The 14027-nt window shown below is 40.0% G+C and overlaps 2 protein-coding genes across 4 annotated transcripts in view; one reads left to right on the top strand and one right to left on the bottom strand.

The window, feature by feature from the left end:
• Positions 1-1952: 1952 nt before the first annotated feature.
• On the top strand, positions 1953-2321 carry LOC123181772 (uncharacterized; the record flags this gene model as incomplete). Its single annotated transcript, XM_044594145.1, is given in 2 exon segments — positions 1953-2102; positions 2197-2321. Coding segments are annotated over 2 exon segments (275 nt in total), but the record flags the coding sequence as incomplete, so codon positions are not given.
• Positions 2322-2550: 229 nt separating this feature from the next.
• LOC123045395 (UDP-glucose:glycoprotein glucosyltransferase) overlaps positions 2551-14027 on the bottom strand; it is a 22342-nt gene continuing 10865 nt past the window's right edge. The window contains exons 14-37 of one of the 3 annotated variants that reach the window (XM_044468443.1): positions 13108-13196; positions 12849-13011; positions 12501-12635; positions 12319-12424; positions 12135-12229; positions 11942-12054; positions 11592-11802; positions 10578-10646; positions 9651-9796; positions 8965-9066; positions 7947-8094; positions 6974-7030; positions 6771-6901; positions 6589-6677; positions 6207-6520; positions 6024-6131; positions 5368-5429; positions 4899-5001; positions 4658-4816; positions 4391-4531; positions 4230-4273; positions 4042-4156; positions 3190-3342; positions 2551-3097 (exon numbers count right to left, since the gene is read on the bottom strand). In XM_044468443.1, coding sequence (XP_044324378.1) covers positions 2918-3097; positions 3190-3342; positions 4042-4156; positions 4230-4273; positions 4391-4531; positions 4658-4816; positions 4899-5001; positions 5368-5429; positions 6024-6131; positions 6207-6520; positions 6589-6677; positions 6771-6901; positions 6974-7030; positions 7947-8094; positions 8965-9066; positions 9651-9796; positions 10578-10646; positions 11592-11802; positions 11942-12054; positions 12135-12229; positions 12319-12424; positions 12501-12635; positions 12849-13011; positions 13108-13196 — 3033 coding nt within the window. In that variant the 3' untranslated portion in view covers positions 2551-2917. The remainder of the gene's footprint in view (positions 3098-3189; positions 3343-4041; positions 4157-4229; positions 4274-4390; positions 4532-4657; positions 4817-4898; positions 5002-5367; positions 5430-6023; positions 6132-6206; positions 6521-6588; positions 6678-6770; positions 6902-6973; positions 7031-7946; positions 8095-8964; positions 9067-9650; positions 9797-10577; positions 10647-11591; positions 11803-11941; positions 12055-12134; positions 12230-12318; positions 12425-12500; positions 12636-12848; positions 13012-13107; positions 13197-14027) is intronic. The other 2 variants (XM_044468451.1, XM_044468459.1) reach the window with 2 other exon arrangements.

Here is a 14027-nt window from a genome sequence, read left to right as displayed (position 1 = left end):
AAGTTACATAGTTGCATGAAAAAAAGTATTTAACAAATACTCCCTCCGGCCCCACAATATAAGAGAGTTTTTAACAAGTACATCAGAAACACTCTTATATCACGGGACGGAGGGAACATATCTGAATAGATCAAAGTGGTTTTATACAATATTTACTAATAATTCAGTCAAGATTCCGTAGTTAACTAACTGATGAAATAATACCAAAAGTGAAATAATAACAAAGTGCGGAGTCATGAGGTACTAAGTACTGCAAATCCTAAAATATTAATCAGTCAGTTAGTACTTTAAGCAATGTTGTCTGCTTCACTCAAAAAGCACTTTGGCTAAGAACAAACTAAGTTCTCTAGTACCTGCCCTTCACCGGAAAAGTGCTAAGAACGAGCATAACACAAATCTTGAACCAAGTGGTCAACTTGGTAAGCTATCAACAAAAAATTACAATCACTGATAACACAAATCTTGAATGCAATATACAAAATCTATCAAGCCGCAACCCCTTCCAGTCCACACAAAAAAAGAGGATACAAGAGTCATGCTCCTCCCTGGCCTTGACGTGTCTTCGCACCCAAAAATCAAGTCGAAGAGCATCTAGTGGCCGACCACGAGCCATGCCCCGAGGTCGTGGAGCGGCAGCGACCTAGAACTCATTTTTTTCGGAGAGCGACCTAGAACTCTGAAAAGTAAAGAAACATTAGAGCAAATTCATTAGGACCAAATCCAGTAGGGTATTTCTTTTTAGCACATCAATTGTAACAGCCAAGATCCATAGTAAATCGAGGAGAAAATAAAAGGATTTTCATCAAAGAAATATAGTATAAGTTAAAATAAAAGACATCTGCATCCACCCTCTTGCTGGATCCAAAAAAAAAAGAATAATAAGGCAGATGAAGGTGTGTATATGAATCTCACCTGCGTACTTCCTCAAGCTGCGTGACGGAAGGCAGGAGCTAGGTGAGGAGGTCGAGGAGCACTGCGACAGCCTCCCGAGGAGAAGCGGACTGGAGATCCGGAGGTCTATGCTCCCCGTTGTCTTCCTCCTCTCGCCATCCCCGACTAGGACTCTTCTGGCGAATTTGAGTAGCAGATTTTTTTCATCCAATTTCTTCCTAGCAACCAACAAAGATCACATCAAAACATAGAATCACAGTAAACCAACAAAGCAACCAGATTTGCACGCCCCAGTGCCGCTACTGCTTCCGCAGGAGTGCCAGGAGGAGCCGGCGTACAACAGTACAAGAACAATTCCAAACACTGAGTACAAGAACATAAATCAAGATAGAGATCCACCAGTATTCCAAATCCCACCTCACATCAACTCCAAAACTACAACAACAGTACAAGAACAATTCCAAATCAAGAGAGAGATTCACCGATATTCCAAATACCAGGCTTGACCGTGGTGATGAGGCTCACTCCTCACGGGAGAGCAGTGCCGCCGGGGACAGCATCAGCCAAGGGAAAGGGAGAGGGGAGGGTTGGCTCTCGAGTGCGACGATGTTGAGGTCGAGGAGCACGGCGACCTCAAAGGCAGCCTCTGGGGGCGGCTGGGCGAGCTCCGTCCATGGCCACACGCGCAGGAAGCCTCGTGGAGGAGGAGCGGCGTCGTCGATGCGGTGGTGTAGCAGTGCCAGAGCCCAGAGGCGACCAACGATGGAGGAGGCCAGGGGGAGACTGAGACGAAAGAGATGGGGAAGTTTTGGATCTGTATCGGGAGGAAGGACGAAGGACGATGGGCAACCCGAGACAGGGAGTGGGTTGGAGTCAGATACGATTTGACTGTATAGCCACCGTATACGCAGCTGGGACTTGAGAAACCAATTTTTACGTGTGGGCCCGCAGTGGGCCATGTGGCTCGTATCACGAAGTGAATGGGAGGTTGTGATATGCGCTTTGCATGGAACGCGAAAGGAAAAGCCTTTATCGACTGATCTCACTCGCCTCTTCCCTAGGAGGCAACGAGGGGCGCACGAGCAGCAACGCCGGGCACGTGGTGGTGCTCGGGGACGACCCGAAGCCGAGGCCGCCGGCGACGAGGAGGGGGAGGGGAAGGGGAAGGCTCGCTGGCCGCGGCGAGGGCAGCCGTGGCCTGTACAACCACTGTAAGATGATCTCTCGCCGAATTCATTCTGTGTCGAGTAAACGGTGGGGAGCGATGAGCTGAGCTGATTGGTGGTGCTTTTGGCTGCCTGCCAGACGCGAGCGGCGGTGGGCTGTGGGAGGGCGAGCAGGAGGGCGTCGACGGCGAGGAGGTCGGGTGGACCGATGACATGTGGGAAGGCATGGGCTCCATCACGCTCGGCGGCATGGAGTGGCACTAGCTAAGCTTCAACAGCCGCCGCAGAGCTTGCATTCGACTCGAATGTCAGTCAGACCCCAGTTTGCAAGATGTGATGTGTAATGTAAAATTCCATGAAAACAGTCTAGTTTATTCGAATTCCAGACGACGTTATCCTGCGTTAAAATGTTCCTGCAATTCATTATGGAAATAAGACGGAACGCAGAGTTGAAAACCGTGTGGCTTTGGAGAATGGCTCGTGAGAAAAATCATGTCAAAAATTTCCAAGTACATTCTCGATCATCAATCAGATGCCAAAAATAGTTTATGGTGCCTCATGGAAAACATAATCATAAAGTACATAAATTGTCGACTGTTACAATGCTTTCTTGCTATTGATTACTAGACCCCTATCCCTACGGGATTACGGGTGTATCAAAAAGCTTTACTGATGTTGAAGAGTTCCTCAGGGACGCAGTCAATATGCCCCGGCCTCCGGGTATGGCCCGTCTACAATTGGGTTGATACCTGCGCCTGTGCTTGGTTATCCTCTGCACCATGTTTTCTGCTGGGGCATCAAACCAGTAAGTATAGTTTTGTTCTTTCCTGAAAATGATCAAGCTAGGTTTCAGCTGGTGCTCATAGCTCGTCTTTCGAGTCCTGGCTTGAGTCTTCATGATCAGGCTTTGGTGCATCAGACTCAGAGGATGGGGGAGTGGCCTCTGCAATCTCCTCCACATTCTCCCCCAAGATGCGCGCGGTGAAGTGCCTAGCTTCAGCGTCGAAATCAACCCACTCTGGAACTATTCTCTTAGCACCCTGGAGAGTGCGAGGAAAATATTATGAATAGCCAAACCTTTAGTGCTACACTAAAGCAATAGGGAACAGATCATGGCAAATCACAATTTTACCTGAAGCTTTGGTTCCTTTGTCATTGGATTGTTGCAAAGATCAATGGTCTTTGCTCTTGCCTTTGTGGCATTTCCACACCAGGATTCACACCATAGCCATTCTTGTGGGAGTGAGAATATGGGCACAGTATGTTGAGCATAATTTGGGAGATCCTGGATAAAAGTGCTACAAGTAAGCATTGCACTCATCTTCACTTATATGACTATTTTGTAGTCTGGAGCTTGGTTCTACATATAGCATTCTACTGTTGGAAACAGAAACCAGCTCATCCCGATGCAAGTTGAAAATGGTAACCACTAGAAAAATATTGCACCTATATTATTATTATTATTCGAGCTTTCATGAATACAAAGAACTGATATGGCTACGGAACTTGCCTCTTGCAATGCAGCTTTTTAACTTTCAAATTAAATATTTGAATTATCAATATAAATTGATCTGAAGGACTGGAGTATCACCAAAGAACTAGCTATGGACAGGGGTGCGTGGAAGCTTGCTATCCATGTGCCAGAACCATGAGTTAGTCGCGAGATCTGATGGGTTTCGCCTCTAGCCTACCCCAACTTGTATGGGACTAAAGGCTTCGTTGTTGTTATTGTTGTTGAATTATCAATATAAATTCAATTAAAAACGATAATTGCACATATACATATTGCGCGAAATCATGTTTGAATCAAATAATGAAGTTATATCTTTCAAGATTGGGCCTTTCCAAGAAATCCAGTTCATCAGCAACATGAACTCTGGTCTGTAGACTGTAGCAGTGAAGCCACTAATCATGCAGCACTGGCCTGTGAGGCTGTGACCCACTCCATCAAATGTTACGCGTAAAGGGGAACAAATAGATGTACCTGATCAAGGTTTGATAGACTATTGGGGTCCTTGCTGAGTGTTTCATAAACAACTCGTAGATTGTCCCCAGCAGCAGTTTGTCGAAATTTCGCCAAATCAACAACATAAAGGGCACTGAAACAACGATCATGTTACAAAATAACAGCAATAATCTATTTAAGCATACTTGATGCAACAGATCAACAACCTGATATGGTATGGTCTTCCTCGCAAATGATCTTTCCAGAAACCCTTTAAACACACGGGAAAAAGAACAGGAGTCAGCAGACAACTTGAGAACATCTTTAACCTGCCATGAATAATCGGGTCTACAGCAGTAGTATGGTTTGTGCTAAGTTGGTAACTAACTTGTTTCCAAAATCGGTAGCCATCCATCTCCTTGTTGTTATCACAGAATGGTGTATACGCAAGGGGACGGCCCTTCAGATCCATGTCATACAGTTCTCCCATGTCTGTTCTCACAATTTGATCAGCATCAACAAAAATAACCTATTTACAAAGCATCAGAAAAAGAATACCATTAGAACTCAATCAGGCTATAACTGCTTCTACCTACTGAAGAACATGGTTACATGAAGCAGGATCATAAGGTAATTGTAATATAGACAAAAGTACCTTCCTCAGCGAAAGTGGAAATATAACATCCAGAAACAAGATTTTATATGCCCATATAATTCGTTGCTTCTCTTTCTGTTTGTGCAACCATGTTGGCCATTTATACGTGATAAGCTCATACTCGAATCCATATTCCAGAGCCATGTGGGGTATGACATCCTGGCAGGATTACTGGTTAGATAACAGCAGAGACACCTTCCATCTGCTCATTAATTAATCGACTCAAAAGCAGCTCATTTACCTTAAATTGTGGAGATAGATAATTCTTTATGAACCAAAATTTCACTGGCCTTTGTGTTTTCTTTAAAACACTCAAGATCATAATTTTTAGGAAACGCTCGTACCTGCAACATGAAAATTTGCAGCTAAATCACATGTTCTCAAGTCATACCTTTCGGTATGATATTCTTCCAAGAGTAAAATGGTGTATGATGTGTAACTAGGATTTGCTGCAGCAACATTAGACTAGAGTGCAAGAATAGCTATTTGTGCAGTATACAGAATACTGCAAAAAACATGTGTTATTCTAATAACGACAGCAAGTAGTTCAAGGAAAAGAAAGGCAACAGTGCTAGCAGCTAACACGGAACATGGCTCTCAAGGTTAATCGCATAAGTGAGAAGTGTCAGCACGATAAACTATAACCAACAATGAACAGCATAGGCATCCACAGAGAATGCAATTCATATTTTCACGAAATGGACACTTACAGATGACCAGAAGCAACAGAAAAAATGTTAATTGTCTCCCCTTGTCTTGCATCCTTAAGGTCCTGAATAGAAGTGCAAAGCAAAACCGTTGGATTTTCTCTAAGCAACTAATGTGGAGTATGTAACCAGTAACATAAGATACAAACATGCATGAACTACCCTGTAACTTTTACATGTAGAACCATTATTCTACTCAAATTACTACATATGCGTATTACAGAAAATATCTTCATCAGCATTAGCAAGAGCAAAGGTGTAACTAGGAACAGTTCCATGATACCTTTCATCAAACAGATATATTCAGACTTCCTAACAAAGTTCAGTTTTCCCAAGTGTTTTAGGTTTTTGTATGCGCAGTGTAATTCCCTTTCAGTAAAATCAAATGTGTAACATAATCTATGTTTTCAGAAACTATCTCATTCTTTCAGTCATGTTTTTCCCCAAGGAATCACTGTACAGTTTATAGGCTGGTCTAGAATCCGTAGCAAAGTACTTCCATACATAACACTAGAGTAGATCTCTACACAATATTCCTGGAAGTTTTGGGTCCACCCCAGCAAGAAAATCATGAAAAATTGGACAATCAAATTTTCCTAGACCAAAGCTTGTTTCTGTAGCCTGATCGGAATAACATGCAGTGGAATTAAATAACTCACAGAAGAAATACTAACAGTGTTTTTCTCAGCTTTCTTTTTTAACGAGGCATCCCCACTAATGAAACTAGAAGCCCATTTCAAAAGGTTGGTATTCCACCCTTTATTATCCTGCATTAAAAAGCATTTAGGAAAAAATAATGTCTAGAATTGATATGTTTTACAACTAAATTAATAAAAACAGACCGTCTTTTCCTGGACATGGTTGTCATCATCAGCATTTAGCAAGTCCTCATGCTCCTTGCCCTTTTTCTTTTGCACTTCAATATGTAAAAGTTTGCCCCTCAGGCTATCTATGGCAATGAGTTTCGAAGGTAACTCATACAAATCAGCACTGCGCCCAGGAGCGAGTTGTAGGTACCACACCCCCGGGGAGACTTTCATCTGCCAATATCCCAAGTTGGACATGACAAGTGTGTCTACCAGGTGTGGTCTTTGTTTGGTGCCAAGGATAAACTGCAGACCACGAGGAGGTTCTCGATCCTTTTCCATGCAATGACCTGAAAAACAAATTCTGTTCGCTAAATAATCCACCACAATCAAAGAGATGATTATTAAATGATCATACCTGTAAGAAGAAGTGCTTCAAGTTCATATACTGCTTGCAATGTCCTAACATCACCGAGATTCTCCAACAGAATGTTATCCAGATCATGGCTGAAACACAGAAAACGACCACAATAATGTGATTAGACTCTACTGTAGAATATAAATTCTGATATTTTTCTTAATACTTGGTGGCTGGCTTACATGGCAACGACAGGCTCAACAAGCCAGGGCTCAGGAACATCGATGTTCATTGTAAGTGTTTTAGATAGCGGCATGTTTGAGAAGAAAGCTTTAGGTCCATGTACAGAAAAATCTGTACTGCTAAAATCATCCTGCATATCAAATGGTCAAGCATCATTGTAGGTAGTGGGGACGTTCTGGCTAGTAAATATGTGTACTCTTACCATCGACGGAAGAACAAATCTATAATAGTTCTTTAAAGGAAGATCCGCAAGAGAACTCTGAAAATAATCAGAAAATGTTAGCATGAAATTTGTAGGATTGCAGCTAGCACAAGCTCAAGAATAGAAGCATTTCCATCCATGATCCACCTAGACATACTAATAAGGCTTCAAACAATACATCACACCATAGTTTCTCTACTCATAGACTTCAATTTCAAATAGAGATGGTAAATCATACTCCCTCTGTCCGGAATTACTCGTCGGAGAAATAAATAAAAATGGATGTATGTAAAACTAAAATACGTCTACATACATCCATTCCTTCGACAAGTATTTCTGGACGGAGGGAGTACTTTCTTACGATCAATAGGACAAACAAAAAACATGAAAAAAATGCTCATGGAGATGAACTGAGCATGATTTAATCAAATCAAGACACACAAAGAACTGAATAATTAACAGGATAAAAACAATTGTTTTACAGGGCTGTGGTCACTACAGATGCATACCAGACTAATTTTTGCTATAGTTGAGGCATGTCATTGCAATAACATGAAATTGTGTAAAAATATGATTGCGTACAATGATGAATGGATCATGCCAGCAAATCTCTAGCTCGTGAAGTTGGTTAAAATGTTCCAATTGTTGAACTGAATCAATTGATTGCAAGTATGACCACAACCAGATAGCTCAAGAACAGAGATAGGCCTCTGGACTATTAAGGTGCATCATCTAACCTTGGCAACAACTGAGTCATTTAAATGACTATAATTAGTTAAAAGACTTAATGTGTTCAGTAGCCTCGACAGGTAGAAAAAGATTAGATGCCCTGTTAGATTAGTTGGTTCATTTCTCATACTGATATTTCAGAACTTCAAAACAATAAAATTACCCAGCAGCAGTGGGTACAGATATCAATTAATTTTAGATGCAGAACATATGCTAACTGATAACAACGATAAAATATACATACAATTGGATTAAGGACAATTCTCATGCTCGGCTGAATCTGTCGAGAGAGAATGCGTAGAAGTGGAGAAAGTTTTTGCCCAGCAGGACTTAGAGGATCAATGACAGCATCAATGTGAACACTTGAATTCATACTATTCAGCTTAATTGCACTGCATGATAGAGAACAAAATGAGATCAAACTGTCTGAAGTTATCATAAATCCAAGAATAGTCCAAGTTTTAAGTAGGTTCAAGTGAAAACTCAGTGCTTGCAATTTACAGTTAGCTAAACAGGGACGCGACATGCATTTGAGCCGTGTGTGTGACTACTTTGTGTTTATCTTCATAGCTTTCAAGTTGAAAGCTCCTTGCATATATCTATAAATCATAAATGCGATGGGTGACTTAAGAATTAAGACCCAACATTTTGTGTTTGTCTTCACTGCTTTCAAGTTGAAAATTCCTTGCATATATAGATAAATCATAAATGTGATGGGTGACTTAAGAATTAAAACCCAAGCTCAAAACAGTTGAATAAAGTTTGAACATACTCCTAGCATTTCAAATCATAGCATCAGCATATATTATTATTAAAACAACAAAGTTACAAAACCCAGCATGACAGCATAATATCTGGCCATGATATTGACAAATGAATGGGATGGATCAGTTAAAATATGAACCAGGATAGATGAAACTTGTGTTCGCACACATTATTTCTTCTGGCATGCACATTAAACTGCAGGCAGCAAGAAATACTTACACCCAGTTATTTCAAACGAGATGTTTAAGACTTTAAATTAGGATTATTACTCCAAGCTAAAATGATCCATGACGAGGTAAATTTCTCACTGACGATTCCAGAGTTAGTCAGAAACTATCTGTAGCCAAGTTATAAGTTCCTTCCTAAAGTGTAGTTTTAGTCAATAGAAGGTCAGTTGTAGTGCAGAACAATGGCCAGAATGTGTAATGTGCCTGGCACCTCATAGCAACATATATTCCAGCAGAATGTTTATACATGTAAAAGAAGAGGTAGTTTACCTGTATTCCGCATTTAAAATTTCAAAATGGGCTCTTTCAGATGGCCTTTCACGTATAGACATTGATGATGAGACCAACATGGTAATATCGCTGTAGAATTTGCTGCAAATAGGATGCATCAGTTAGGATTTTTTAAATAAAAATGTAAGGTTTTAGCATTATATCTTTATTATAAGCCTTTTGGATATAACTATTCCTTCAGGCACATATCAGAGCCGAGGCAATGTGTATCTTCGACGACGTGCAGCCCAACATTGCAAGCTTGCTCGACACAATCAGGCCGAAGTTCGATTGTGGGCGAAAACAGGGGCGGTGGGTCTAGCAGTGTTGCTCCTAGTGGCGCCCAGCACTAGTGCAGCATTGTGATTATGGATTCTGCCCTTCCTTGGGCTTGTACATAACTTTTCTTCTATCAATACATTGAGATGCAAAGCTTTTTGGGTTTTGTCGGAAAAATATTACTACTTCAGACGCATAACCTGTTAACTTTTAAATATATATATCCGTATTTAGCTGTCACCTAAAAAATGTGCTTATCCAGAGCTTGTCGTCTAATATATTAAAAGGGATGAACAGATAAAGGCACTACTGCTAGTGCAAATATGTACCTCACACTAATCATTCAATTGTAAATAATTAAACCCCTATAGGAAAGCCAATGAAACCATTGCACGCTTACATCTTACCTTGTCAGGTAATCAGGGTCAACTCCTCCCCATTCAACCTCCTCAATTATTTCATGTATGTATTTTGTTCGCAACTCATACTCCATAGACTCAAGGAGACCTAAATCGTCGTTTAAAAACGAGTCACCATCATCCACAACAAAAATCTGCAAGGTGGAATAACAGTCATAAACTACAGAAGCAGCTTACAAATCAGGTGGAAATAACCTTGAGGACACAAACATTCTTATCATCTAGTATGCTTAAGTAGTTGATCCCCACTACTTCTATTTATCTCAACATGCACACATGCCACCTCATCAACTCCACTACTTTTGTTCTCTCAACATGGAAAATGCTACTTATACTATTTTCTCAACATGCACACATCTCACTTCACCAATCCCACTACTTCTTATTTCTTTCAACATGCACGAGAAATATTGCTTATATTTTATATAAAAAATACAATTATATAATACTCCAATACAATAAATTATACTGTATATATTCTCGATCATTATTCTCATATTCAAATTTCAGACAACAAAATAATACAGCATTGACAAAATCAAATTCATATTACAAGGCCGATGAAAAAAATATACTTTCATAATATATAATTGTTATGGATTTGTTCCTGTTTTCCTTATTTGATGCATGCTCAGTCGAGCTCGCACTTACTGCTACGCATCAAAATACGTTTTCTGTCTCTTTATTTAATATATATATGGTCAGTCAGGCTCCCCCCTACTAAAAATATAACAAATTTTATTTGAAGCACCATCAAAGAAATTGATGGGTGAAAGAGTCAAGTTGGAGACCGTGCTGATGACTTGTACTGAGACAAAGAGGGAGTATTTATGCATTGCCAGACACCAAAAGGACAAAGACCATGGAACTAGTTTGGATATGAACAGAAACAAAATGAGGGAAACATAGTCTTACTCGTCCATTGGTGATCACAGCATTGCTACCGAATTCAAGCCCCAGTTGCCCAAATAAAAAGTCTGACAACTGCACAACCAAATAAATATGCGTGAGAAGTTCTGAACAATATTGTTAGGAAACTGGCAGAAAAGTATTGACTTGAAAACTGAACATAGGAAAAGATTGTGAATCATTTTTGTGGTTCTTACCGAAAAATTGCCTGTTTACAGTAGGTTACCTTGTACTGTTTTGTCTGTTATTATTTTTTAGAGCATGCAGGAGCGCTGCATGTGTGTGTGTGTGTGTGTGTGTGTGTGTGTGTGTTAAGGTATAAAGAAATGGGAAAAAAATAAACAGTGGCTTTCATATGAAAGGCTAAACTCGTCTTGAACAATGAGTGAGACAGTGGCCAACTGGCACAAAGCAAGTAGTGATGACCTAGTATGCTTGTCATGAGTCCTGAGAGGATGCTACATCTAGATACATCCATTTCTACGACAAGTAATTCCAGGCGGAGGGAGTACTAAAATATAGTCTGGTTTCTGCTCAAATTTGGGCTCGTTTCTTACAGAAATTGAGTTAATACTGGGTCTAACATCAATTTCAATTCAAGCTTAACTTAAACACCTACAACCAACAAGTACATATGCATTGCAGTTTCTAGGGGCTCTTAAGCTAAAAGCCAAGCACAATGTTACTATGTTAGCCAAGCTAATATTAAGTTATGATGGCTAAAACTTCTGGAAATTCTACAGCTGATATGCTCGTTCAAGCCAAACTCTAGCTAGCTCCAATTTCCATAATGGTGAGCTTGACATGATCAATCAATCTCATAGACAAATTAAACTGAGACATGAAATGAGCAGAATAAAAATCAAGTCTTGATAGGGTTTGCTTGAACCCAGCTCAGTCCCTTAATGTATGTTAAGTTTCAAAGACACTTAAAGGTTAAAACTACAAAGTACACATACTAACAGTACAAAGAGAGAATTTCACAAAGAGGTCAAGAAAGCTCAGTCCTCAGATGCAGACCTTATCAATCCCTTCAAGAATTGTATCAGCAGAAAAACATGTAAGCCATGCTTTATAATCATCAACAGGCAAGGCAGTCTCAGCAGCTAAGCTATACACCTTGTCCTTAATAGAACTAAGCGTATCACCAGCAGCAGAAGAAGCAACCATATGTTGACCTTCATAATATTTGCAGAGCCCATATAGGAAGTCCAGTACCTTTTCCTTGCCACTAGAACAAGATGACTCACAAGATCAGAGACAAGCTTGATGTATTCAATGATGAGAGGAAAGAAAAAGTGATAGACTAAACCATTCTGAATCTCTACTGGAAAATGGACAAAAAAAAGGAAAGAAAAAGAGGAACAAACCTGAAAGAAGAAATGGTTCTATCAATGATATCCTTCATAAGTAAAATAGTGGAAATACTATCACTGCGGGCATAAAGTAGTAGACCAACACGAGCTCTATTAGACCCGTCCATCTGCATCGTGTTGAATAAAGGGACATAATCAGAAGAAAACAATATAAATAGCATGTTAGATAGGCAATTGCTTCATCTACCAGATAACGTATGGCTTCGTGAAGCAACTTGGTCCCGGTCACCGAAGAAAGATCAACAGCAAGTAGATGAGTTACGGGCTTCACATCATCTCCGCCTGCAAATAGATTTAACAACTACATTTCAACACCAGCGAACTTTGACGATAGATGACAAGGTACAGGCACAGAATAGTAGGAAGCATACTTCCATGGGAATGTAAGTAGCTGATATCATGAAGTACAGAATCTTCCTGGTGATACGATGCAAACAGCGAGACAAATCTCTTCTTCTCTGTGCTCTTGCCAGTAATCTGAGGGTAAATATTATATGGTTAAGTAAATCGAGAGCCAATGCCGCCACAGTTTTTTAGAAATATTGGTACTTACCGATGGGTTGTACCGCTTGTAACTACTTTCCGACAAAAATTTCTCCAAAACATCTGTATGGGACTGGATATGCCCATAATAGACCTGTTCTTGTATCCTAGGAAGCTCATCGTTCATAGCATTCATGGTCGCGTCCTTTAGAATATAAGAGTAGTAGAAAGGCACGACATTAGCTACTACTATTGCTTCAGCATTTTTGTGTAATTTCCTTAGTACCAGCGAATTTACTGCTGTTAAAGAAACATTCTAATGTAGAAAAGATGAATTTACCGTCTTAAATTTATATATTATGGAGGCTTGATGCTTCTCCAATTTTGACAATTTTTAAGTTAGATAGCCAATTATTACCTCATTAGGATCATGAACGAGTCCATTCATCAATAAACAACACTGGAGCTTATACAAGCCCAGTTTGTGAACAAAACGAGAATTTTCTTCAGCATCTTGCTTGTACAAGTTCTCCTTTTGCAACTTTAGCAGCACATCCTGAGGGTGAGATTTTGCACCTGACCTGCGCATTACAAAATACAAGTAACATAAGTAAATACACTGATTTTGTTTGGGCATTTAGAACCAACAATATATAAAATTTAGTGAACATGCTTACAATAATGAGTCAACAACTGCTTCCTCCACATGATGAACTTCTACGGGCTCTTCACTATAGTCATCACCACCATTCCTCAATCTATGTATCTGAACAAGAAAATATCACTGCACTTCAGCTATATGAAATTCAGGATATCTACAGACAGAGTACCGTTTGGCGGCCAGATTATTAACCAAAAAGGATACAAAGGCCATGATCATGGTAATGTTAACCATATAACGACAGGTTTCAAGTTGTAACACACTGCAATTACCTTGTTGAAGGGAACAATGAAAAACATTCAACATGACCCTAAAGTTATGCCATTATATTCTAATTTCTAAGAAGCTATGCCTGACATAAGTCCGCCACCCATCGCAAAAAATTCTGAAGAAACAAATATATAGCTATGCAAAGGAATCATTGACAGGATATATGGAACAAATCTCAACTTTTAGTTTCAGCGATAAAATCAGGAAAGGAACCATGTCAGCAAAAAAAATCAACGCAATGCAGGAGCCTGGTCTACATTTTTTAGCTTTGCCATTTCAGCCTAATGAGATCGAGAATCTGCAATATTAATGCTGGTTTCAGTACTCGTAGGAAGATATGTGATGATGCAAATTTGGATCCTTGAGGGTACCCTCCGACCCTCCTTAGTTCAACTAAATAAATTAAATTTTCGGAATTCACATATTTTTGAAATTTTAGTTCATTTGGTTGAACTAAGTAGGGCCGAAGGGTACCCTAAAGGTTCCAAATTTGCATGCCTAAAGATATGGAATGAAACCACTACAAACAGTAGCGCGGCGTGCTCAAAACAAGCACTGATCTAGTAATACAACAAAAGATGTATTCCGTTGAGAAGGAGGCAGCAGGTGGCACGACTGATGGAGGCAGCCAGTGGGGGTGAGAACAATAAAACCCTAGGAGCTGGA

The sequence above is a fragment of the Triticum aestivum genome, chromosome 1A (genome assembly GCF_018294505.1).
Source record: "Triticum aestivum cultivar Chinese Spring chromosome 1A, IWGSC CS RefSeq v2.1, whole genome shotgun sequence".
Lineage (NCBI taxonomy): Eukaryota > Viridiplantae > Streptophyta > Magnoliopsida > Poales > Poaceae > Triticum > Triticum aestivum.
Note: the sequence above shows the minus strand (reverse complement) of the source record. Positions and strands in the feature narration are given on the sequence as shown.